The sequence below is a fragment of the Pteropus vampyrus genome, unplaced genomic scaffold (genome assembly GCF_000151845.1).
Source record: "Pteropus vampyrus isolate Shadow unplaced genomic scaffold, Pvam_2.0 Scaffold98, whole genome shotgun sequence".
Lineage (NCBI taxonomy): Eukaryota > Metazoa > Chordata > Mammalia > Chiroptera > Pteropodidae > Pteropus > Pteropus vampyrus.
Genome location: NW_011888879.1, coordinates 4,336,022 through 4,362,698, shown reverse-complemented (window position 1 = coordinate 4,362,698; position 26,677 = coordinate 4,336,022). Strand labels below are relative to the sequence as shown.

The 26,677-nt window shown below is 38.8% G+C and overlaps 1 protein-coding gene across 1 annotated transcript in view; it reads left to right on the top strand.

Annotated features, from left to right (window-relative positions):
• The first annotated feature begins 390 nt into the window (after positions 1-390).
• The window catches only part of HMCN1 (hemicentin 1), a 408,502-nt gene continuing 382,215 nt past the window's right edge, over positions 391-26,677 (top strand). The window contains exon 1 of the mRNA XM_023533191.1: positions 391-994. Within this exon, the coding sequence (XP_023388959.1) occupies positions 730-994 (265 nt within the window). The 5' untranslated portion in view covers positions 391-729. The remainder of the gene's footprint in view (positions 995-26,677) is intronic.

The following is a 26,677-nucleotide window of genomic DNA, read 5'->3' as shown; positions in this document are numbered from 1 at the left end:
CTTCTGGGGGCGCGGGGGGGAGGGGAGGAGGGAGTTATGAACGAGGTGTCTGAAGCCGCAGTGCGCACAGTAGAAAAAGAAAACTCCCTTTGTGCTAGTTCGTGCGGTGTCCCTCCATTTGGGTCTTTGCCACGCATTCTCGAAAACCATTGTTTACACTGGGTGTTTGTAGGTTAGGAACAGCGCCGGTGGGAGTGGAGCTGACACTGAGCGCTTCCCTGGAACTGAATTGACCCCAGAATCAGTACAGAGAGAAGTCGCCCTCGCGGGAAAGGGGGGGCGGGGGTCAGAGCAAAGGAGGGGGGGACCGCAACTGGCCAATCGAGTGGCGAGGCCGAGCCAGGCTTTCCCCCTCCTCCCTCCCTCCCGAGCGAGCGGCGCACAGTGGAAAGTTGGGAGCCTCGGTGGCGGGCCCGGAGCGGAGCGGCGGCGGCGAGGACAGCGCGACTCGGGCGCGGCGCCGCAGGGCTCAGCGCGGCCCCCGGGGCTCGGGCCGGGCGCGCGCCCGCACTCGGTCCACGCATCCCTGCCGCTCGGCGCCCGCGCGGATTCGGGTCCGGCGCTTGCCCCCGTCCCGTTCTCAACTGCAAACTCTTTGCTGGTTCCAGAGTCTAATGAGTTGCCGGGGGAGGAAATCCTCTGCCTGTTGAGGAGGGCTGAGCCCCGAGCCTGGGCGCTCAAGGAAAGAAAAAAGAAAAAGAAAAAGAAAAAAAAAGAAGGAAAGAAAAAATGATTTCCTGGGACATTGTCCACACAGTATTCCTGTTTGTTCTTCTTTATCCTTCCCTAGCTCAAGATGCAAGCCCCCAGTCAGAGGTCAGGGAGGAAATTCCCGAGGGGGCCTCCACCTTGGCTTTTGTGTTCGATGTGACTGGTTCCATGTATGATGATTTAGTTCAGGTTATCGAAGGGGCTTCCAAAATTTTGGAGACGTCTTTGAAAAGACCTAAGAGACCTCTTTTCAACTTCGCTTTGGTGCCTTTCCACGATCCAGGTAAGGGAAATGCTGCTTCTTTGTGTTCGTTATTTCTCACCATCCCATCGTGTCTTATGCTATGGAATTGTTTCAGTGTTGGGAAGTTTCAGAACTTTTCGAAAAACGTGTAGCTGAAAACAGTTGTAACAAAGAATTGCTGGTTGGCATCAGGGCTTGCTCTCTGATACCTACTCAGGTCTCAGCCATGGCGTAGATAGGTGACTTGTTTGGGGTGTTCGTACAGTGGTTCCCACACCTGGAAAAGTGGAATTATGAAAACCAGACCCAGAGTCTTGAGCAATGACATCAAAATAGCGGTTAATTGATATTTTTATTTTAGAGCTAAAGGATGTTTAATGATGAAGGCAGTTTTGAACATGGGTATTCTGCAGCAATCCTTTTAAAGCTAACATCCAGGTTGAGAGCTCACTCAGGATACCACTCACGTGAGGGGGGGATAGAACCTTGTATGCGACACAAGGAAGCTTGTAAGTAATGACTACTAGTGGATGGAAGAGATGAAAATAAGAGAGAAACCATTCATTTCTTAACTGAATCTATTCATCTTTGCACCAGGTCATCATTAGTTAGCTTCGCAGATGGGTATAAACATTGTGTCCGTGTCTCATGCAGTAGAAATGCATGTAATTTGGTATGTCGGTGCTCTTTAAAGGTTGTTGAAGCAAAATGACTATTTTTCTTGCCCTAAAGCTATGGGTTTCAGCTGCTCCACTGTAATATGATCCAATTTTTTTTTTCTGTTTCTTTTTAAAGTGGCACCTTTCTGCGAGGCTCACAGGAGCCCTCATTGTCATCCCTGGAGGGAGCTTTGCCAGGGAGCCCTGGGGCTTGCGGTCTCGCATCCACCTGAGTTTCATTAGCACAGGTCGCTGCCTAGTTGAAGAAATAAAGCAGTGGTTTCTTAAAAATTCTCCCCCACTGTTCTCCCACATTTTTTCTGCTTTGAACTTCTCTCTTTTTACTAGAAGACTTTGACACAACCTCCTCACAATAAGAGCATGGTATTGAGAATCTCAGATTTCTTCCCTGTGCATTTGATAAACATATGAGTTCAGATTATTGCTAGGTATTAAATGTGGCAGGTTTCAGCTATTTTAAAAAAAAAGTGGCTTTGGGAGAAATTTAGAGGGGAAATAGAACTTTCTGGGATTTTTTTCTTCAAATGATGAAAACAATAACCTATTCTTTTGGGATGTACATATATATAGTAATTTCTACATTAAACATGAAATGTTCATTATAATTGAATAAGAACTGAGTGGGCATTTACTGTGTTTACTTTCTTAGTAAGACACCTCATGTCTTATAGTGTTTTAGTTTATTAAATATCAAGATACCAATTGTGATGTAGTTTACGACTTTTGTTATTTTAGAATAGCCTAAGTATGTTTCTTCTATAGGGAGAAATCTGAAGTTGGCTAAAAAAATAAAAATTGTTTTCTCTAATTAACACCACAATTTGCTCTTCTTCAAAAGATTCTTATGAAATGATGTTGCTGCAAACAGAACACAGAAATTGCCTCATCATAAATGTAAACTCTGTCATCATGATATTTCGATGTGATGTGAATAGTATTGGAGTGAATTGTATTGTGGTGTATAGTGCATTCCATTTGTTACCAAATGGGAAAGTGTGCTGAGGTTGACTTTCCTATAGTTTAGCAGTCATGTTTCAAAATGGGAGGACCTTGGCGTGCTAATAAGGAAGGACTAATTAGAACTTTTTAGAGTTAATATGAGAAAATGATTAAATTGGTTCCATAAAATTAATCGTATGTGTAATTCAGCAAAACTATTAATTCTGTTTCTATTATGATTCAAAGTAGAGAGAAGTGTTCAGGTGCTTCTGTTATCTAAGAGTATTTAAAGTATTTTTGAAGATAAAGAGGGAAATAGAAGTTAAAACATACTAATAACATTTAATTTAGTTTAGCAATTCACTTTAATAGATTGTGATAATATCTTGGTGTGCCAGTCTGTATGTGTGTGTGTGTGTGTGTGTGTGTGTGTGTGTGTGTAATCATTAAGAGTTTTTGATTTTCTTTTACTTCTGATTGGTGACCAGCTGGGAGTGACAAAAAGGGCCTTGAATGGGGCTTGGCAGTTTTACTGAGTGACGCTGGAAAAATCAGTCTACCTTTTTGAATCTGTTTCCTCAACTATAAAATGAGGAAACAGAGTTTGAACATCCCAAAGGTCACAGTTCTAACTTTGGCGTTTATAACTGACTGTTTTACATGTGGTTGCTTTTCATAGTCCCTAAAACATATTCCTGTGGTTGGGAAATACAACTGACATGGAAGGAATAATGTGTGGAATTTCATATAACAATTATAGTAATTATAATCATAATTGTTGATTATACTAATAACCCTGACTACAGCTTTTCAAAGGCTTTTGATTTCTGCTATTGCATTTAGCTAGATGAAATAATGGATAAGATCTGGAATATAGGCTAGGGGATTTGACAGAAACCTTTAGGCATTTTCAGATGATTGGTTCGGACCTCTGTATCACAGTTTGGGGCAAGGTGTGTGTTTGCGGAGGTGGAGGTGAAAAATTAAAATACATGGAAAACATAGACCTACAAGAGGGATAAGTCTAACAACTTGACAAGGAAGTGATAAAACCATTCAGAAAGTGTGCACATAGGAAGCCAGGATTGGAGGGCCAACAACACAGCCATGGTAGAAGGAAATACTAGAGAGGACCAGGGTCATGGAACGTTAAACCAACTTTTTAAGCCAATTTTTGATGCTAACCATGCTTAAAATGGGTTTTCACTTCCATAATCATATTTAAAAGCTTTATGGAGGTATAATTTTTAAAAGCTTTATGGAGGTATAATTTCCTTACCATATAAGCATTTATTTAAGATGTATTATTCAGTGGTTTTTAGAATATTCACAGATATATGCCACCATCACCACAATTTCATCACCTCAAAGAGAAACTCTGGGCCTTTTAGTCATCAGTACCCTATCCTCTATCATCCTCTGAGCCCTAAGCAACCCCTAATTTATGTCTCTATAGATTTTCCTGTTCTGGACTTTTATATGAATATAATATGTGCTCTTTTTTGACTAGCTTCTTTCACTTTAGTATAAAGTTTTCAGGTTCATCCATGTTGTATCATGTATTAGTACTTTATTCTTTTTTTGTGACCAAATAATCTTCCGTTGTATGAGTATACCACATTTTGTTTATTAATCCACAATGAATATTTGGATTGTTTCTACTTTTTGGCTATTAAGAATAATTCTATAAACATTTGTGTACTAGTTTCTGTCTGGACATATTGATCTTGTGATTTATAATAAGGAATATGTATATTTGGTCTCTGTTCCCGTTTCTGGTCTAGAGCTCCTAAAACCCTTGGAATTTCCAGAGTCATAAAGGTTTCTTTTGTTATGTTAATGAGGTCACTTTTGATGATTGCCAGGAGACCCAACCATGTGATTAGAGAATTGGAACTTTCTCTCCCACCCCTGATCTCTGGGGAGGGGAGAGGGGCTGGAGGTTGAATTCATCGCCAATTGCCAATAACTTAATCAATCACGACTATGTAATGGAAGCCTCCATAAAAACCAAAACGTAGATCTTTGGAGAGCTTCCGGGTTGGTGAACATGTGGAGATGCAGGGAGGGTGGCGAGCTCCGAGAGCATGAAAGCTCTGTGCCCTTTGCCCCATAGAGTGCATTATGCATCTCTTCCAACTGGCTGTTCCTGAGTTACATCCTTTTGTAATAAAACTGGTAATCTAGTGAGTAAATGGGTTTCCTGAATTTTTTTGAGCTGCTTTAGCAAATTAATTGAACCCAAAGAGGAGGTCGTGGGAACTTCTGAGTGGGTTGGTCAGGAGCACAAGAAATAACCTGAGATAAGAAGTTGGGGTGAGGGGGTGGCCAGTCTTGTAGGACTGAACCCTTAACCTGTGGAACCAGATGCTTTCTCCGGTAGATAAGCATCAGAATTGAGTTGAATTGAGTTGAATTCTTAGGCACCCTGCCGGTATCTGAGAATTCCTTGTTGGAAATGTGAGGAAGCTCCCTTCTCCCCAAATTGAATTTGGGTGCTCAGAACAAAAAAGAACATGTTTTCAATTCTCTTGGGTGTATCCCTAGGAGTGGAATTGCTGGTCACGGTAACTCTGTTTAACTCTGTGTGAAGAGCTGCCAGACCGTTTGTTTCCAAAGCAGCTGCACCATTTTACACTCCCACCAGCAGTGTATGAGGGCTCTGGTTTCTTCACATCCTCATCAACCCTGGTTTATTATCGAACTTGTTGATTCATATGTGTTAATTTTTGCTGTGCTTTTTACGACCCTCAAAATGCATTTCTGTCTTCCTCAGAACACAACTTTGGGGGGAGCTGATGGTCTCTCCTTCATCACTCGGTCTCCTGTTTCGCCTCTTCTCTGTAAGGCACATGGTCCCAGAAACAGAGGACAGAAAACAGGGTAGTGCGTTTTAATGAATCCCTTCACGGAAAGAAACGTTCTCTTCTTCTCTTTCACAATTGTGTCTCCGCTTTTTTCCTCAAGATGTCTCATGTCAGTCTGCATTCATTCATTCACTCACCTGTCACGTTTCAGGCATTGCTTCTGACTCCGCGGATACTAAAGGGAATAAAACAGACAAAAGCTTCTGTACTCATTCTATTGGCTGGGGGCGCAGACGATAAAGAAAACAATTCAAATGCATATGCGATGTTTGTTGGTGATATTCACTCTGGAGAATATAAAAAGTGGAAAAGGGGTGTGAGGAGGTTGAGGTGGGCTGAGAGTGTTGAAATTTTAAACACGGTGGTTAGGAAAGCCCCCGGTTGAAAAGGTTACATTTCAACAAAGACTTGAGGGAGACGAGGGAGGGAGCAAAGAGTACATCTGAGAAAAGACCTCGGCAGGCGGAGGAACAGTCAACGAAATGCTGTTGAGCATGGCAGGATGCTTCTGCTTGTTCAAGGCTACGTGAAAAGACCAATGTGTCCGGAGTGCAGTGAGCAGGAGGGAGAAATTGAGAAGAGGGGTCAGAAGGGCGAGGGAGCCATGCCACGGAAGGGCTAGTAGGGCACTTTGACTGGCTTTTCTCTAAGTGGGGTGGGGAGCCATTTTACGGTTCTGAACAGAGCAGTGACGTGGTCTGACTTATGCGTGCACATCATCATTCTGGGTGTTGTTTGAGAACAGCCTAAGTGGAAAAGGGCAGAAACAGGGAGGATAGGAGACTATTGCATCATTGAGGCGGAAGAGGATAGTGTATCTTGGGTGAAATTGGTAGCCTTGGAAGTTTTGAGAAAGTTCGTCATGATGGACTGGATGGGATGTGTGAGAAAAAAGACGACAAGACAGATTCTGAGGATTTGGCTTCAGTGAATAGAAGCGTAATATAGCCATTTACTGAAATGGAGAAGAGTGAGCAAGAAGCAGATTTGAGAAAGAGTGGCAGGATGAGGTTTTTATTTTTGGATATGTTTAAGTTCAAGATGCCATTTGGATGTGAAGTGGAGGTATTAAGAAGGCAGTTGGGTATATGAAATTAGGGTTCAAAGTGAAGAGTCTGGGTCAAAGATATAAATTTGACCCAAAGGCATATAGATGGTATTTAGGGCCGTGAGGCTAAATGAGACCACTAAGGGACTGATGAGATGGAGAATAGTAAAAGCTTGAGGAGCTAGCCTTATGGTACCCCAATGTTTAACTGTCAGAGAGATGAGGATAAACCAGCAAAGTAGCCTGAGAAATTGAAATCTGAGAGGAAAGAGAAGAGTATATTATCCTAAAAGTCAAGAGAAGAAAGCGTTTCAAGGAAGACGTGCAAATTGGTTAATTAAGAGAAGGACTGAGAATTGGCTAGTGTATTCAGCAATGTGAAAGTCACTGGTGACTCAACAAGAGGGATGGGAGTGAGAGCCTATTTGGAAAGAATTCAAAAGGGAACGAGAAAAGAGGAATTGGACGTCTTTGGAATTATATTGTTTCCAACTACTGGAATAGTTGCTTTGTTCATGAAGCTGAAATTAAAACTACTTTTGATAAATGATTCAACCAATATTTTACAAAATACAAATGCAATATAATAGAAAGAACATCCAATTTGGAACGGAAGATTTGGGTTCTCTTCCTTATTCTTGTCATCTAAGCAAATCATTTAACCTTGCCAGATGTCTGTTTCTCTATTTGGTAAGTTATTATCCAAGTCCATGATTTTAATGATCATAATATAGTAAAAGATAAGTGTTTGCAAAGAGATACAACATAGCAAAGACTTGATTCATTGGGAGAAATATCAGCATTATATATCTCTGTGTTTAAGAGCTTCATAGTAATGAAACCAGTGAACCCTCAGTGACTTTGTGTGGTTCTGCAGGCCCTACACCGTGTTAAGAAAACACCACTCCAGGTCTTTTATGTAAAGAGTCTCTTAGAAGATATTCTTGAGCAATAGCAAAATTACCTGGAACCATAATGAATAGAAAAAAATTGTACAAGGAAAATATTGCACATTGGGACTTTGAATACCTATAGAAATTTAATACATAAACCGAACTTCGAATTGAAATGTCTTCAGTTTCAAGAGGTATAGGAAAAAGAGCCAAGAACTTATTAGTCTCCCTTTGCCTCTAGCACATCCTGTGTGAAGAACGGTTTTCATGAGGAAAAAGATTCGTCTTTTAAGTCCAAGAGAAATCCCACTAAAGGAAGTGAACCAAAATTTAAGAGCCAGAGATTTTGGTTAGACAACGTTAACTTTGTTTCCTAGGCTGATAGAGTGTTTAAGCCTCAGGGAGTGGATCCTATGTCACTGGGTATTTTCTGGGGATATGTAGAGACATTTTGCTATGCATGATGAAAACTTTCTCCCAAAGTATAAGGACCACATTTTGATAAATCAGATATGTTAAATGTGTTAGGGATGTTTCTAGTTAACAGAATCCTCTTTGACTCCCACAGAATGAAGGTTGGTTGGTCATTCATTCATTCATTCATTCGAGTTGAGGAATAACCTTCAATTGATTGTTGGTAAATCAGAATTTGGTTTGCTTTTGGTGTGTCTCTTGTCAAACAAACTGTGAGCATTCTTGATGGTCTTTATAACTCTGCTCACCTACCTTTCGACATGACTAGACGTTAAGCTCTTTGGGCAGGACCCATTTATCTTTCAGGCCCAGCACAAGTAGACACTCAAGAAATGTTGCATGAATGAATGAATGCTGGAAACAAGGACCAATGATTTCTCTGGGTATTTTAATCTTGCCTTTCATTTTATCAAATAGTAGAGCATTTATACAATGACTACACAATTAATTAGGAAAATAATATCTACTTGATGACTTAGTTATTAATCAACCTACAGGCAAAGGACAAGCCAGTTCAAACGCAATGTTTGAGAAGCATATATTCATTGTGACACTGTCCCCTTGAGTCCTAGACCACTGCTTCATAATTGGGAAGCCAGCAAGAGAATTTCAAAATCCAAAGATAAGCCATTATATTCACTGATTCATTCATTTATTCACTCACTCATCAGTCAGTAATAGACTTCCCACTATTTGTCAAGGATTATGCTAAGTTCTTTTGATTCAAAGACAATGAGGCATAGCTTATAAGAAGTTAACAGTCTATGGGGTGAAGGGCAAGAGAAATAACAATATTATATGCCATGCTACATTTTATAGTGGAAAGAAGCATGGGGATGTGTGAGCCCGGAGCAGTGCCCCTGATTCCGGATTCCAGAGGGCGATGGTCAGCAAAGACTTTCCGGAAGAAACGTGGCCTGGCTAAAACCTGAAGAAAGTGCGTGGGCAAAAGCAGTTGAAGCAAAATATTAAGGGGTTTGGATTTCATTCTGAAAGCTGCCAGGAGCCTGGAAGGATTATAAGTGAGGAGTGACACGACTGGGTTTTCATTTTAGATTTCTGTCTCTCCAGTGGCCAAGAGCAAGGAGGTCCTGAGAGCTGAGAGAGGAGATCTGAGGCCATCACAGCCATTCAGGTGGGGAGATATTGAGGTGACTCGGGCATAGTAAGAAGGGTGTAGACTTCTAAGAAAGCTTAATGAACTTGGCACTTAGCACATGGAAAACAGGAATATGATTGCCCTCTGTAGGTTAAAGTATGAAACTGGCAAATAACGGAAAAGATATGTAAAGTTAGCTTTAAGTGATACCATTACTCTCAGGCCAGTAGTCTTGATGTAAGCTCCTTGTACATCTTGTCCAAAACGAAAAGTATAGGGGGTCAGTAATGAAAAAGAGAGTCGCAGAAACAGACTTACTCATTGTATAACCAAGTTATTTTTTAATTTGAGGTCTAATTGACATACAATGTTATATGAGTTTTAGGTGTTCAACATAATGATTCAATATTAATATATATTATGAAATAATCACCACAGTACATGTTACACAGTTTGTTTTCTTGTGATGAGAACTTTAAAGATTTACTCTCTTAGCAGCTTTCAAATATGCAGCACAGTATTGACGATGGTCACCATGCTATACATTATATCCCCATGACTTATCTATTTTTTAACTAGAAGTTTGTACTTTTTGACTCCCTTAGCCCCTTTCGCCTACCCCCTGCTCCCTTCCTCTGGCAACCACCAATAATATATGTTCTCTGTATCTGCGAGCTCGGTTATTTTTCTCTTAGATTCCACATGTATGTGAGATCATAGAGTATTCTCTTCACCCTTTTTGTTTCTTGTCTTGTTGATAACAGCCATTCTAACAGGTGCGAAGTGTTATTTCCTCATGGTTTTGATTTGCGTTTCCTTGATGATTAGTGATGTTGGGCACATTTTCATATACCTGTTGGCCAACTGTATGTCTTCTTTGGAAAGATGTCTCTTCAGATCTTCTGCCTATATTTTATTTGAATTATTATTTTTTTCCAACTTCTATCTAGAGTTCAGAGTATTAGTTTATTCTACACTTAAATAACCAGTCCACCCATAAACAACATTCCAACTCTGGTGATAGACTGTTTATCTTTATAAATATGTAATGATGTCATTACATATTTGGATCATACTATTAACTCTTCTTGTTTCGGTTGCATGCTCACCAAAGAGTCTCCTGATAATTTAACCTCATGAACTTTCCTTATGGGGAGAAAATATTCTGGTCAGACTCACACATACATCAGATTTACCAGACAGTTATATTCCTCATTGGTAACTCATATTTTGGCACACCAGTTTTGTACGTCAGTCTCTATTGTTTAAAATATTCTGACAGTGTCAAGTTAAAGTTCCTGAGTTTATAAGTCTGAGAGCCAGACCTTGGTCAACGGTGAATTTATTCAAGTAAATGTCTCTCTGTGTGGATCTGTTTGGGTGGCCTGTCTTCAGGTATCACCCCCTCAGCTTTTCCAACTGTCAGTGTTTGTATGAATAGTGCCAGTTAGCTGTTCTGTCCACTTGAAACTTATATAGATGACAGCTGCTGGCAGCTCTATCTGAGGGCAGCTGGCTGGCAGGGACCCCAAGGAGACACCTCACATGTCTTATTGTCACAAGCTTCTAGCATAATTTTTATTTCTGGGAATAACAGCTACCATTTTATTTTTTGAGTCATTACTATGGACCAGACACTGAACCAGATACATTCATGCTTTATATCATGTAAGGGTCACAAAAACTCTTAAGTGGTGGATGTTATCTTTATTTGACATATGAAGCAATTTAGGCTTATATTATATGAACTCTCACAAAATGTACAAAATTTCCTGAAAAAGAATAGCTTTCTACAAGTTATTACTATTTTTTCCCCCCTTTGGTTTTGAGAAATGTGTAAGATGGAGGAGACATGCCTCGGAAGGCGTGGCAAAGGGACCTCCGTGTTAGCTTGCGAGGGCCTCCGTAACCAAGTACCGCAAACTGGGTGGCTAAAGTGACAAATTTATCATCTCATCATTCCGGAAGCTAGAAGTCTGAGATCAAGATGTTGGCAGTTTCCTTCTTACGTCCGTGAGGAAGACTGTTCCAGGCCTCTCTCCTAGCTCCTGGTGGCTTGCTGGCCATCTTTGGTGCTCCTTGGCTTGTAGATGTACCAGTCTCTGCCTTCACGTCCACAGCAGCCTCTCTGTTTACGGTGTCAGATTTCTTTTTTTTAAATAAAGACATCAGTCATATTGGATTATCGGCCCACCCTCCTCCAGTATGTATGACCTCATCTTAACTAACTACATCTGCAACAAATAAGGTCACATTCCGAGGTCCCGGGGGATAGGACTTTAGCGTATGGATTTGGGGTTGATATAATTCAACCCACACTGAGACCACTCAGGAATTAACATTTAAAAAACAAAACTCTATCCCTTTTATTAGAGAGAACTCGATCTGTTCTATAAATTGCTAATAGAAATTTTTACATAGTGAGTATCAATGGACTCCAAGTTCTAATCTCTTTTTGGATAGGAACAGAGTCCTTAGTGGGAATTATGGAGAGAGGCATTAATATATTTGGGATTCTGTTTAAGTCCCTGGAATAATTTGAATTTTTTAAAACTGTAAATTTTATTTCTAAAGCATGTAATACTTCAGAGCATTTACTCTTAAAACATTTAATAAAGCTTTATTTGATTTTTTTTTTTTTTTTGGAGATGTTGAAGTATTTAATTTTGAAATGGGGAAAATTACATAGGAGCTAAGAATTCTGGGAATTAGGTGTGGGTTCCAAAATATTTTAAGTTTGTATACCTCTGGGTTTCTTTTCTCGGAAACTTCAAACACACTAATCGGAGCAATTTTTACATTAGCACCAAATCTGAGAGCTTACCTTTAAGTACGGTTTTACAGCAGGTGGGAGGAATTCCTTGAAGTTCTCAGGCTGGAAGTCACTCTGATTGCCACCGAAAACGCTTCAGGGAGAGTCTTAGATGTTCTTGTCAAGATCCGACAGTGGCGGCTGGTTAAGTGAGACAGATGGGTGATGCGGAGGAGACAAACACGTGAGCTGAGTCTTGGTCTTTAATTGTTTATTTTTTTTACCAAGTGGAAAGATGAGAAAAGACATTATTTCATTAAGCAGGAGAGAATAAAATGCTAAGAAGAGACTATACTATCTGGAATATCAATTCGAGATTCAAAGTGAAATCTGTTCTGCTTTTTGGTTAGTTCATTGAGGCCACTTCAAAGCCCTTTGCCAGAGCTCACAAAAAGCCTCGTTTCTATTGTTTCACGTTCCCCAGAGGGTCTTTCTTGCTCTTCTTAGGTGAACGTGTTCACCACCCCCTGGGTCAGATGATCACACTTTGGCCTTGAAGTTTTCTCAGCCGCACCCAATGTTGGAATGTCTCCTTGTGTGCCAGACGTTTTCTCTTCTGTAATTAAAAAGGTTTTTTCAGAACTTCACCTCTTCCAAGGAATTTTCCTGAAGTGTTGGAAAGGTGTCATTCAATATTGAGATCCCCTTTTATCTTTATTGTACTTTTTATGGACTTGATTTGTGCCTTTGATAATTTCACTCTTTTTTCCTTTCTACGTTATAACAGAAATTAACCGTTGGTTTGATTTATCTCAACGAAGTAAAATTTAGTAGAGTTAGCATGGCATAGCTTTTGAGTGAATGGATTCTAATAACAAATGGACCAATGTTTGATCATTAGTCACTAAGTTCTCCAAGCCTTAGTTTCCTTAACATTAAAGTGAGAATAATAACATTAAAGTGAGAATAATAATCGTATTTCCTTTGTAGAGTTGTGAGGATTAGAGGAGAAAAAGCACGTTAAACGTTTGCTACAAAGCCTGACACAAAGTAAGGACTCAAGAGGATGCTATAAGGGAATCCTTAACATCAAGTCAAAACACCTTGGTTTTGGCTATGTAACAGGGCAGGTCACTTGACCTCTTAAAAATCCTCAATTTCCTTCTTTCTAAAATAGGGATATAAAAAAATAAAAATAAAAGAAAGTAAAATAGAGATATAATTAGTAGTGTGGTGGTAAACATTAAACCACTGGCTCTGGAGCCGGGGGTGGGGACAGGTCCTTGTATGTAGCATTTGGAATTTCCATGGTGTTCGTACTTCTCACTGCCAGTTTTAATCTACGAATACAAAACCACTGGATATGGTGCTGAAAGCAGATGTGCACGATTGTCCACCCACTGTTCCACAAAGGGGGAGATTTATGTTTAAATGGGACAATATAATGAAGGGACTTAGTGTAATAGGCGTTCGCTAGTGTTAGTTTAATTTTGCTTGGAAAAGCCCTTTTGATGAATAGACTTAGTGAGGGTAGAATTAGTTTTATGATGGAGAAAGCAGACTGAGCGTTTTCTCCTCCATGGCAGTTTGAGAAGTTTTCACAGTAAATCCCAGAGAGGCTGGGCGGGCAACACCCATGCAGAAGTGGAACGGGAGCAACCACTACTGTCTCAAATGTCCCCTGGGGCACCTTCATCAGCACCCTTCCCGCCCCGTTTGTGGCTTCTCCGGTGTTCCTCGTCTCAGTAAAGGTGCTACCATTGTCTCACAGTTGTTCCAGCCACACTTCTGAAGTCACCTTGGACTCATTGGTTTCGTTCACACCCCACATCGGATCTCTGCAAGTTCTTTTGGCTCTCCCTTCAAGATTTTAATCTGACCACTACTCACTCCCTCTACCCCTGTTCCTTTAGCCCAAGCCACTTTTACTGGTCTTCCTGCTACTCTCCCCAGAGCTGCCAGAGGATCCTTTTACAGCGAAAGGGAGATCACATTATTCCCAGCTCCCCTTTCTGACCTCCTTGTTCACTTCGCTTTTAGCATACTGTGCTCTTTATTGATTTGAGCAAGCCCGGCACACACCCTCTCCAGAGCCATTGCTCTCGCTGTTCCTTTTTCCTCCCGATCCTTGCATATATCATAAACTCATATGGCTCTTGGCTCAAAGTCACCTCTTCAAGAGAAGGCTTCCCTGGCCACAGTCTAACATAACTTCTCACATACATGATTCTGTCCTCTTGACCTGCTTTATTTCTTTTGCTATAGAGTCAGCACTGCTTGAATTGGAGATGATGTGAATCCATTTATTGAAACTCTATGTCTTCTACTCAATATAAACTCCATGAGGGTACAGACTTAATTTCATGGCTGTATTCCCCAGAGCCTCACATAGAAGGGTCCCTGATGTGGAAGACACTCAGTAACTAGTGATTGAATGGAAGGAGGAATTTTTGTAAATGTCCTATATCTACTTGAAAATAATTCTCTAATTGTTGAGTGCCAAGTTCTGTATATGTCCCTAACATCAAGCTTGTTAATTATGTTATTCAAATATTCTATTTCATTATTAGTTATTGCCTAATTGATCCACCAGTTTTTGAATAAATATTAAAATTTCCCATTTTGATTGTTGGTTTGTTAATTTTCCTTGTAAATCTAGTCAATTTCTGCTTTGAAGGCATGTTAGGTACATAGTGGCTCAGGATTGTTTTATGTGCCTAATGAATTCTTATTTTATCTTTAAATATATAACAGTCATATCCTCTTGATGATCTCCCACAGTAGGCATTCTTTTTGGTCTTTTTTTGAGAATGTGTGTACACCTCTTGATTAATATTTAATTAGGTATAGAATTCTGTACCTAATTTAGCACATCGAAGACATTATTTTATGGTTTTCTGACTTTTGCTGTTGATGAGAAGTCTTCTGTCAGTTTAATTGTCATTCTTTTTTAGATAAGCTGTCTTTTTGATTATTTAAGATGATCTCTTTTGGCTTCCTGTTCTTGAATTTCTTTATTTAGTGTCTCAGCATGGATTTGATTTGATTTTTCCTGCTTGGAACCTGATTTGCCTCCCCAGCCTGAAGACTTAAGTTTGTATTCAATTCTGGATAATTCATATCTTTCAAATATTTCCTCTTTGCCTTCTGTAATGTACCCTCCAAAAAAAAATTTTTTTTCCAGTAAGTGTATTTTGGATCTTCTCATTCTATTCTTCAAGACTTTATCTTTTTTTCATATTTTCCATTTCTTTTTCTCAAAAGGAATTTGGGTGCATTTTCAGTGATTTCCTTAAGTCTTCGTGTCATTCTCTTCAGCTCTAATCTACTCTTATGTCATCCATTGAGTTTTCAAGTTTAATAACCATAGTTCCCCCCGACCCCAGAATGTCATTTGGTTCTTTTTCAGTTCTACCTATTTTGTGTAGCGTGCTCTTCAGTATCATAGTCTCTTTAATATTGTTGTGTCTTCTCTGCCTTTTAGAGTGGTGCAAATTCTCCCAGCTATGGTGTCTGCTGAATCTCCCTCATAGTGGTTTGTTTTCTTGTGTGGTTGCTAAATGTTCACCGTGACTGTGCCTTTAGCAGGGGTCTAGTGTACTGCAGATTGTGCACTACTGGTGTTTCTATAGAGAGATCTTGCATTTGCTTTTGTTTGGGGTCCTAAAATTAGCTTGTGGGTTAATTATTTTTGGCTTTAAATTCCTGCAGCATACGGTAAGTACAACTCCTACTAACCCTTATGTGTTTCTGGCTTAGTGTTTCAGTTTCTCTCAGGAGATTTATGTCCCACATTTGAGACCTGGACTGATGGCAAGCTTTTTTGCCAATTTTCTGGGTTAGTGCGAGGAATTTTTCCTGATCCCCATTTCACTGGTAGGGCTTGGCTTTCAACAGGATACGGTCGTAGTTTTCTGATCCCAAAAGGCTGGTAACATGAAAACTGTACTCATATGGACATTAAAATCTTAGCAGCCAAAACCTGTATCAGGACCCAGCACCCTCTCTTGATGCTTTGGTGACAACTGGTTTACTTCTGGTTTGAATTCCCTTTTCATTTCAAGTAGTTGGGAGATTTCTCTTTATTTTGCTATCATTTAAGCTTGACTGTTAAGTAAAAAGGAAATTTAACTTTTCCCCAGTGTTTCTGTTTTGTAGGAGTGTCTTCCATGTCAACTTAGTCTGCCACGTTACTAAAAGGTCACTTCTCTTATCTTCACACTTTTACTTGCCTCTATATTATTTGCCCACATCCAAATTTCTCCCATTTATTTCTTCATAGTAGTATATCTGCCTCCAAACAAAACTAGGCCCAGCTGATTTCTCAGGAGAGCTATACCAAGTATTCAAGGCAAAATAATCACGATTTTACAGAACTACTTTCTGGCAATAGAAGAAAAGGGAACACTTTTCATGAGGCTAACATAATAACCCTTTTACCAAATATCTCATAAGGATAATACAAGAAAGAAAAATTATAGGTCAACTTCCCCCATAAATCTAGATACAAATACTCCAAATGAAAATTAACAGATCAATTCAGCAATATGTAAAAAGGAACATATGTAATGACCAGGTTATTTTTATCTCAAGAGTAAAAAAAAAATAAACTAGAAAATAAATCATTAAAATTTATCATATTAGTAGATAAAAGGAGAAAAATCATATGATCATCTCGGCAGATACATTTGATATAATTATATATCCATTCATTATCAAAGAAACAAACAACTCTTAGAAAACTAGGACTATACAGTAACTTTAATCTAAAATAAACTTCTTCAAAAACTCTAATCATCATATTTGGTGATTAAACTAAAAATTTTCCCATTGAAATTACCATCAAGATAAAGATGGCATAAAGAAAGTTTAACTCTGGGGTATCTATATCAACGACTCATTTTTCATTTCTAATATTATTTACTCATGCCTTCTCTTTTTCTCATCTCTTAATGAGATCATCTCTTAATTTTTTGTTTCCTATTTTTATTAATTTCTGGCCCTACTTTAAACATTTCTTAGCTCCTACTCTCCTTAGTTTTGCTTGATTTTTCCCTTTTTATCTTTATAAAAAGGGAAATATGTAGGTACATATTACATAATGTAGCTACATAAGTCTTTTAACTTTAATTCATACATTCATTTTCATGAGCACTTTAGTTGTATCTCAGAGATTTTGATCTGTTTATTCATGTCGCCATTCAATTCTAAATACTCTGTAATTTCTTTTTCTTTTCTTTTTTTTTCCTTTTTTTTTTTTTGGCGAGGCAATCCTTGGTTGACCTCACAGATTGCAAGGACCTCGTCATTGTACAATCCCTTATTTTAATTTTTTAATTTTTTACGCCTACAGCACCTGGTCTTCCTAGGTGGTCTTCCATCCAAGTACTAACCGGGCCCGACCCTGCTTAGCTTCCGAGATCGTGATTTCTACTTTAACCACCTGTTATTTAAGAGTATGATTTTTGTTTCCAAATATGTTTTTTTCCTTTGGAAAAAAATGTTGAGACTTTTTTTTGTGAACTGGTTTGTCAGTTATTATTTTCTAAATATTTTAAGTGTGTTGGAAAAACATGAGTATTCTCTGCTTATTGCATATATGATTCTTTACTTGTATTTTAGATACAGCTATTTGTTCTGCTATACAGAGGGGCACTATAACGTAGTGGTTACAAACATAGGTTCTGGAGTCGACTGCCTGAGTTCAGTCCTGGCTCTGCTACTTACTAGCTCTGTGAATCTGTGAACTTGGGTGTAACCTCTCTATAGTCAGTTTCTTCATTTGTAAAATGTGAATAATAATAGTATCTTGTCATAGGGTTGTTTTCAGTGTTAAATTAATAAATATGTACAGTGTTTAGAATAGTGCCTGGCACACATTAAGAGCTACAGTATATGTCTAAAATGCTATTGTTCAGATGACATTTCTAATTATTTTTATTTGCCTGCCCTATCCATTTGTGATAGAGGTATGTTGAAATCTCCCACTATGATCTGTGTTTTTCTCTTTCAACTTTGGTCAGTCTTTACTCTTTGTTGTAAAACTATAATGTTGCGAGCATATAGAATTACTATAATGCTTACTTGGTGCATTTATCCATTTTGTTATTACATAGTAGCATCCTTCTTAATCCAGGACCTCTGCTTTACCTAAGTGCCTTTGTGGAGGTTAGAAAAATCTGAGTCAGACAGCTTGGCCTGTGGCCAGCTGAGAAGGTTCTTCAGGATGACTTAGAGATGTGTGGGCCAGACAGCTTCACGACTGGCCAAATCTCGTCTGGAAGGCTGTCTTTCACTGGTTTTCCACTGGAGGGTGCTGCTAAGCTTCAGGGGACAGTGTCAGGGTAAGGCTCTAGAACTATCTCATCCTTAGCCACTGTGAGATTGTCAGCTGCTTGGACGTTCCTGTATGAGGCTGGGAAATCTAGAGTGAAAAGCCTCAAGTATCATCTCATCATCTGGCTGAGATCACAGCTGCTCTAAAAACTACACCTGGATTTCAGGAGTGGGCAGGGCAGAGTAACCATGCCTGATGAAAATTAGAGGAGATGGGAACCCCATTATTCCCTGGGTTGATGGGGTTTGAAGGACATAGGAATGGGAGGGAAGGGGCCACCCATGAATGGAGCAAAAGAGAACCAAAGTTCTTATCCCCTGCACAGCAACCTGAGAAAGGATGGGCTCTTCTAGAATATGAAATCCATAGGCTGGACAGAAAATGCTCACAAATGAAGGTTTGGAAGTGGACATTACTAAGAGAGTGTGAATGGGTTTGAGAGGTGGAGCCTGGAGAGATACTTTAAGCCAAAATTTTTACAGAGGATCCGTGGTGAAATTCTGGAAGAAGAGACAGTTCTTAAAGACTGTAGCCAGTTCAGTCTCCTGCTGTTCCCCTTTAAACGTTTATCCCTCCGTCAGACTGAGAGACTTCAGGTTTCCTGTGCAGACCTTTTCTGCCACTGTGTCTTTACTCCTGTCTCTCTCACAGCCCCAAGGAGATACAAGGTAAAAAAAGACACAGGTTTTGGGTCAGATGGACCTGGATTTGAAGTTGTTCTCTTCTAGTCATGGGATCTTGGGTAATTTATGTGGCATACTTCCTCCTTAATTTTACCTCAGGAAAAAAAAGTGGTAGGGGGTGATGATAATATTGTGAAGCTAAAATGAAATAATCGGTAGAAAGTACCTAGACCTAACAGGTGACCAATAAATTTGAATATGTTTCCATTTTTCTCTTTCAGTTGTCCTTTTTCTCTACAGTATTCTAAATGGTCAAGTCAAACAATTTTACAAACACACACACACACACACTCACACACACACACACTCACACACTCACACACACACTCACACACTCATACACACACACTCGACATGTTTTACTCTAACTCCAAAATACAGTGTGGACCTGCCTGTTTCTGTTGGTCACAGCTACTGTCATCCAGTTACTGTCACATCTGTTAACTCCTGCAGTAGCTTTCCTCCTGGTCTCCATGCTGTGGCGCTTGCCTTTATCCACACAATAGCCACGAGAATCTTTTTAAAAATGGATATAAATCACATCAGAAACCTTTCAATAGCTTGCCTTAGATTTTAAATAAAACGGCAAATTTCTATCTCCTGTGAGGCCCTATGCGTTCTGGACCCTGAACACCTCTCTGTGCCCTCTTGTCCTACCCTTTCCTTTTCCAATTTATTCCAGCTTCCTTACAATGCTCCATTATGCTCTGCTCATTCTCATTTCATGGCCTTTGCACTTCCTCTTCTCTGCCAAGAGCGTTTTCAGTTATCAGCTTAAATGCTAAAACTTCAGGGAGGTTTTTCTTGGACCCTTTATCTGAAGTTGCCTCCTCCTGCCCCAAATTGTTCTTCATCAGATTATCCTGTTTTAATTTATTCAAAAACAATAGTCATTATCTAAAATGATTATTATATATGTATAAATATATATGCTTGTTTATTGTTTTCTTCCTCTGGAGTGTAAGTTTCATCTGTCTAGATCACAGATGTGTTTCTGACTCTTTAAATAGTATCTAGTATATGAAACATTGTGAAAATATATTTGCTTAATGTATGAATGAATGAATACTATTTTTTTCATGAAGCCTTTCAGAGTACTGCCACCGATGGTACTTTTTTCTTCCTTGGAGTCCATATTATATTTCATTTGCACTTCTAACTATTGAGCACATTGTTCTTGCATTTTGGTTATTTATGAGTATTATGTAAACTAGACTGTAGGGTGCTCGAAGGCAGAATTGGGGGGCAAGCATTCAGTAACTATCAGTCAAACTGCTGAAGTAATTAACAAACAATTAAATCATCCTTATTTAAAATACTGATAGAAGCAGCAGTGCTGCAAATGGCTAGAGCCTGGCTCACAGCTACTTCTCAGCATCCCTCGACAGTGTGGCATTTAGACTGTAACTAGACTTGTGGGAAGACATACGTGTTCTCTAGGACTGCTCTCAATGTGTCCACGCCTTCTGCCCAGCCCTGTACCTTTGCAAAATCAATTCATTCTTTATTCATTTACACACAACATCTCAAGCAAACCACCAGCTTATGGCTTTATGTATGTATTTATTTATTTTAGTCTTTTAATTTTCATAGCTGTTCTGCTTTTGAAGCCAGAGGGTTATAGTTTCCGTGCTTGATGAGATTCGTGATTTAACAAATTTTTTCATTGTCTTTCTTCTCTTCCTCATTTTTCTTTTCTTCTTTTTCCTTTTCCTGTTCCTCCTCTTCCACTTATTTGTTTTCCTCCTTTCTTTCCTCCTTTTTCTCCTCCTCCTTTTTTAAAAATTAATTTTTGACTCAGCCGTTAGCCAAAATTTTTTAGGCATCTTATATAGTTTTTTTTTTTTAATACTTATAACAACTCTATGAAGTAACACTTATTTCTGCCATTGTATAGATGAATATCAGAGAGATTAGAGACCTGTCCAGGACCTCTACAGGTGATACCAGTGAGATTCAAACTCAGGGATTCCTGTGTCCGAAGTCCTAACTGCAGATTAACTCAACAGTGCTACTTGGAACTGTATTAATGACAAAGCAGAACAGAAATATTACTGAAAGCCATGGTTGGAGATTTAGTAGCACAAATTAAATCTATTCCTGACAGGCTACGGCTGTATTAGAAGAAATACGTAGACATATAAACATATCTTGACTAGAACTTGTTTTTTTGTACTGTCTATGATTATAAACACTTGAGAATGTCGTTCTTTCTCCTTATTTCCTTTTTGCCATATGAACGCATGCTCAGTGTTTTAACCAAAGCAGTAACGTGAGTGCACTGTCCATACAGATGTGGCGGGATCAGTTCTATGGCTGTTGACCTTTTCTTCTCTCCCTTCTTTTCTGGGATGTTTCCTGGTATATTAAAACCAGAGCATTATAATGAATTGGTTACTCTATTTGACTATATCTTCACCTAAAAATGAAGGGTCATAAGGGGAGAAAGTCCTTTTGGATATGTTCTATGTATATATTCAGGGAGCTTCAATAGAAATAATATAGGTCCTTCAAAAGAGATGATTTCAGTTAATATTATTCTTCAAGGCCATGATGGCACCATTTTTTTTTTTTTTTGGTGAATAGCAAAATTGGAAAACTATGCTTTTATTTGACATGCTTAAGTGTTATTTTGACCTAAATTTAAATCTGCGAACCTGTGAACTTTTAAAGGCATAGAATATGAATTATTCATCTTTATATCTATTCTTATCTTAATACATGACAGTATAGTAGGAATTCAAAACATGCTTTTGAATGAACAGATGAAATAACATTGTTTAGTACCCTTGATAGGAACTTGTGTATTACCTATCAGTATCATCCCATGATTTTGTTAGTATGATACACTTTATATGTTATAAGCAAAGGGATGGGGTTATGGCTACGAAAGATTTTTAAACATTACGACTAAGAAAACATAGGAGAGTAAAATGATACCAAATATATTGAATCAAGTCATTATTTACAACACCAATTGTCAATGTACCACAATGAGAAAGTAAAAAATATAATTCCACTTGATATTCAGAACACGCAATTCTTCTCTTCTCTAGAGTTACCTGGTTGGTGAACAAAATCATATTTTGGTGTGTTACAGTGTCAATTTCCTCAATTACTGGTGGGGGTAGGGTACCTGTGTGGGGAAATGCCTGTCCATGTGCCAACTCAGATAGGGTACTTCTTATGCACAGCTAAGGTACAAATTCCTGTAAATAGTCCAGGGAACAAACCAAGTCCAAACACTTGGTAAATCTAAGAATGGAGTAATTTTTTTCAGGAGCCAGATCATTAAGTTAGACAGAGTGTTTCAAGAGCCAACTCAAGTCCAAAAGACTCAAAGGTAATGCACAGTGGTACTCGGTGCACGAGAAGTCTCGGAGGAATTCTAGAGCCGTCAGACCCCTGTAGTTGTGAGTGGAGGACATGAACCTATAGGGATAGATGACAGTTCCCTAAAATGGAAGACTGAACTCATGGCTTGGAGGCAGAGTCATTGTCTGACAATAATTCACTTATTCATTGATTCATTAAATGTTTATTGAGTGCCTCTTCTATGCCTTATACAGTACTTGGTGCTCAGAATGCAACAATTAATGAGTCAGATAAGATCCTATCCAATATAGAGTTATACTATTTGGAGGGTCACGTTAAGAAAGTAAGAATCATAACATAGTAATAATATAATACATCATATAATATGATGTGAGAAATCCAGATTTTGTGAAAATAATAGTAATAGTCAATGCATATTGAACGGTTACTATGCATCAGGCATTGTTCTTAGTACTTTACATTCATTAGCAGATTTAATCCTCACAACAACTCTACAAAATAAGTATTAATATCATTTATTTTTCATATATGAGGAAATGGAGGCCCGGAAAGAGAGAATTTTCCTGCTCAGGGCCTTAAAGCTAGTAAATGGTGAATCTAGTATTTGAAATCCAAGATTCATGTCCAGAACCCAGGCTTCTAGTCATTCCACTCTCCTACCTCCCTATCACTTATTACTTTCTCTGATCTGTGGAAGTTGGGTGCGGGGCTGGGACAGGGAGCTGGGGAACATTTCTCCAAGCATGGACATTAAGTTAGGGATGAGATGTAGCTGGGGAGAAAGGTAGGTGGCGTGTAGGGCAGCGGAGAACAGGGATAGAGAAAGCATGTTCAAGAGTCAGAAGCGAAAAGGAGGTGGTGAAGGTGGGGAGGATCAGACAGTCGGTGCTAGAGCTGCTCTTGCTGGCTGATGTGTGAGCATCAACATGAAGTTAGTAAGTTCATGGGGAGAGGCTTTTGACAGTAAACACATAAAAAGCAAGGAAGAACCTAAGCAGGAGAATGACATGTGCAGGTGGAGTGTTAGGAGAGGGATATTTTACTATTAATAAGATCATAAATCCTAAATAATTAATCTCCAAAAAGTGCTAAATTTAAGTGTTTTAGTACAAGAGGAAAAAAAGCAATAACTATAAAGGCATGTCCTAAAATAGTATCCACCTTTTAAATTGCCTGTGTACAGAGATAATTTCCTGGCCTGTTACCCTGTTTAAACAGGTTCACAGCAGGCACTCCGGCTTTACCAGTTGTCGGGGACCAGAAGAATTTCCACATAGAATACTCTCTGAGATTTATACTCTAGGAAAAAAAGGAGGAAGGAGTATTTTAGAACAATGATTTCCTCTGTTTCCAAGAGAAGACTTAAAAATCTGCTCTGCATTTCAGTTATGTCTGGCAAAGAATAACAGACATTATGATTATTTTTTAAAGGGGGTTTCCCTGAGAAGTTTTGGGTGTTTCTGCAGTTTTTTCTTTAAGCTGCAATCATTTGTTTTAATGGAGCTCTAGTTTCGGCAGGAAAAGATTTCCTGATGTTATGTAGGACTTTATTTACAGATGCTTTTATTTACAGAGTGTACATGGTATTTTTGATTAATCCTCTACTTGTAACTTATGTTAAGATGCTCATAGTTGGCTTCCACAGTGATGTAGTTAATGTGAATTAAGTTTGTGCTTGTGTTTTTTTTAGGTTAATCTTAAAACTTTAGTTCCTGTAGTCATGGTTCCTAATAAATAAGACAAATGGGGACACCAGAGGTGGTTGTGCTATCAGTTTATCAATAATGAATCAGAAGAGAAGGAAATTTTACCCCTCCTAGTGATGAAGTCACTCAGGGAGGCTAACAAGACAGGACAGACGGATTTCAGCAGTATTGGCCAGTAGCATAAGACGTGTAATTAAGTGAATCCATTTTAACACTGTCTCTGATAAGAAAAGTATCAACAGTGTCCTAAAGGAAAAACAGACCAGGAGCCTGAATTGAAAGCTGTTAATGTAGAAGAGATTTAGATGTTGGTTTTAGACCACCAGATGCCAGATGTTTTAATACCGAGGATGTTCATGCAAAACTTTTTAGACTTTTAAATCCATTTTTGTTCTTTTCTCTACTGTTAGTAACCACTTCCTTCTTGTCTTCCTCAAATGACTGAAGTTTCTCCCTTGGTTCAGTTATTTTTCCTATCATAGCTCAAAGGTTGAGGAACAGGCTTAGGGGCATGAGAACAGAGATATGTCCTCTGGGTGCGAGATTATCTGGAAAAGGGCAGTACTGAGTCAGGGAGTCCTTAGGCCCCCAAACCTAGGGACACTGGTAAGTTGATCATGTCTGGATTAATTCCATTTTCTGCAGCAGTACTTGAGGGAGAGCTGAGAGCTGATGTGGTATCAGACACCTGAGAACTAGCATTGGGGCAGCCAGAGACAGGCTGACAACCACAGAGATGCATTTAGGCCTAAGGGAAAATTCCAAGGGTGAAATGTGGAGTCAAGAGCTGGCCAGAATTACAGAGAAACAAAGGCATATTCCAAAAAATGGAGATTCAGTTGCCGAAAGGATCTCCTTGAAGGTGGATCAGAATAATCAGGCTGAAGGTAGAGACACAAAAAAGAGTTGTCTACAATAGTCTCCTTTACAGGTGCTCTCAACTCCCTTTGCCAATAACTGGCCCTTTATCTTAATTAACTTTTGGAGTAAGCTAACGGTAGCTGTTCCAGGAACTTCACAGTATCTCTTCCTAAATAGTAAAAATAAAGAGCAATATCACATTTTAATGCAGGCTCTGTGAGCTCATATATGTTTTAGAAGAAAAGGAAAGAAACTTATACTTCTTTAAATACATACCCTTCCAAGGGCTCACATACATTATCTCATTTAACTCACACAATTTTGGCTTGAGGTAGGTTCTTTGTATCCCTATTTTACAGATTAGAAAGGTTGGGCTCCGAGAGATTATGGAATTCCCTTTAAGTCGCTCACACCATGTTGTCTGTATCGGCTAATTACTCATGTTCTAAGCTTTATGAGCTATAATATTTGTAACATTGTTTTATAATTAAAAAGTTCAAATGATATGACAGTCTCAAATAATTGAGGAAAATCTATATAAAAGAGATTATGCAAGTCGTCGATTCAGGTCAAGAAGAAAAAATATATTCTAGGACCCAAAAGATGGATGTGAACTCTGTGATGGGGTCCATGAGGTTAAAGGTCTGACCTGTTTCCTGAATGGGGAACAAATGCATACAATTAAGAATAGTTCACAAGTCTCTTACTCAACTTCTTGAATCAGTTGATGGAATCCCATAAAACGAATTCAGGAAAGGTAAGTATATACCAATATACTGTGTTAATGGACACTTTCAGAAGAGAAACTGACATTATTTTCTGCTTCTTTACATGGGAAAGTAGAGGGTTAGGGAGAAAAAATAATATACATGTAATGTTTCAACATTACAAATAGGTTCAGTACAAGATTTTGGTAAACTTATTCATGATAGATCCATAACCGGTATTTCTGTAAGAAGTTAGAGCTGTAGCGGTTGATACTTCAAGGTGATCTTTTTAAAGTAGCTATCACATTTGTATAGAATTATTATCTGTTGCCATTTTTAGAAAGAGCTAGATTGTTATTTTCATCCATGTTGATATTTACCGTCTTCTTCATGTCTTCATGTTATTTATTATAGATTTTCTTTTTAATGTAACCTCTCTCAGGCAGTCTATAAATTATTCCTTTTTATCCTGCTCCCTGACTGATGAATCTAATATTAATATCAAGGCAGAACTTTACCCCTGGAGTGGGATCAGTTTCTTCCTCTGTCTGTTACCACTCACTTATAGAGGGTCCTGCTATACTTATTGCTGACAACCTCCAACGATCTGAACGTATGTGAAGAAAGTTTCATGAGAGCCCAGATAGATATATTTGAATACGGTCTGTATAAAAAGAGTAAGTCATTTAATATCAGGGAATTGAATCACAGTATTTGATTTTAATGAGAACAGATTGACAACAGTTAGGATTTTTAAGCCTATAATGATACTTAGACATGTCGATCATGGTGTCTGCCACATGCCCAGGCCTGTCTAAGTGAATCTTCCCCATTCATTGTCACTGCTTGAAGAGTAGCCCTATGTAGCCTCATTTTATTCTGCTCACCCTCTCTCATCCTGCTGTATCACAGATGATTGGACCAGAGATAATGACTTGGTCCAAGGGCAGTGAATTGGTGGATTGCTCAGTAATCTATGATGTGAAATGGCAGCAAATGATCATCTAGACTAGTAGGATTCTCTCTTGAGAATTTAAACTGAGAAAGATGGATAGGATTAAATATGTATTTAAGTATAACTGAGAACTAAATAAGTCGATGTTAGTCATTAGTAAACTCAAAAGATTGGAAATAGAGAAGTTGTAATTTTGATAGTCGTGAGGAGGATGGCAAGTCTAGTCTATAAGTGTCATGGTAAACCAAAGTTAAAGAAGCTTTGCTGGAATATTTGAAGAGCATCAGAGAGAGGGAGTGAGGACGGAGGGTGAGACAGAAAGAGGGAGAGGGAGAGAGAGAGAGAGGGAGGGAGAGAGGAGAAAAGGCAAGTTAATAATAGAAAT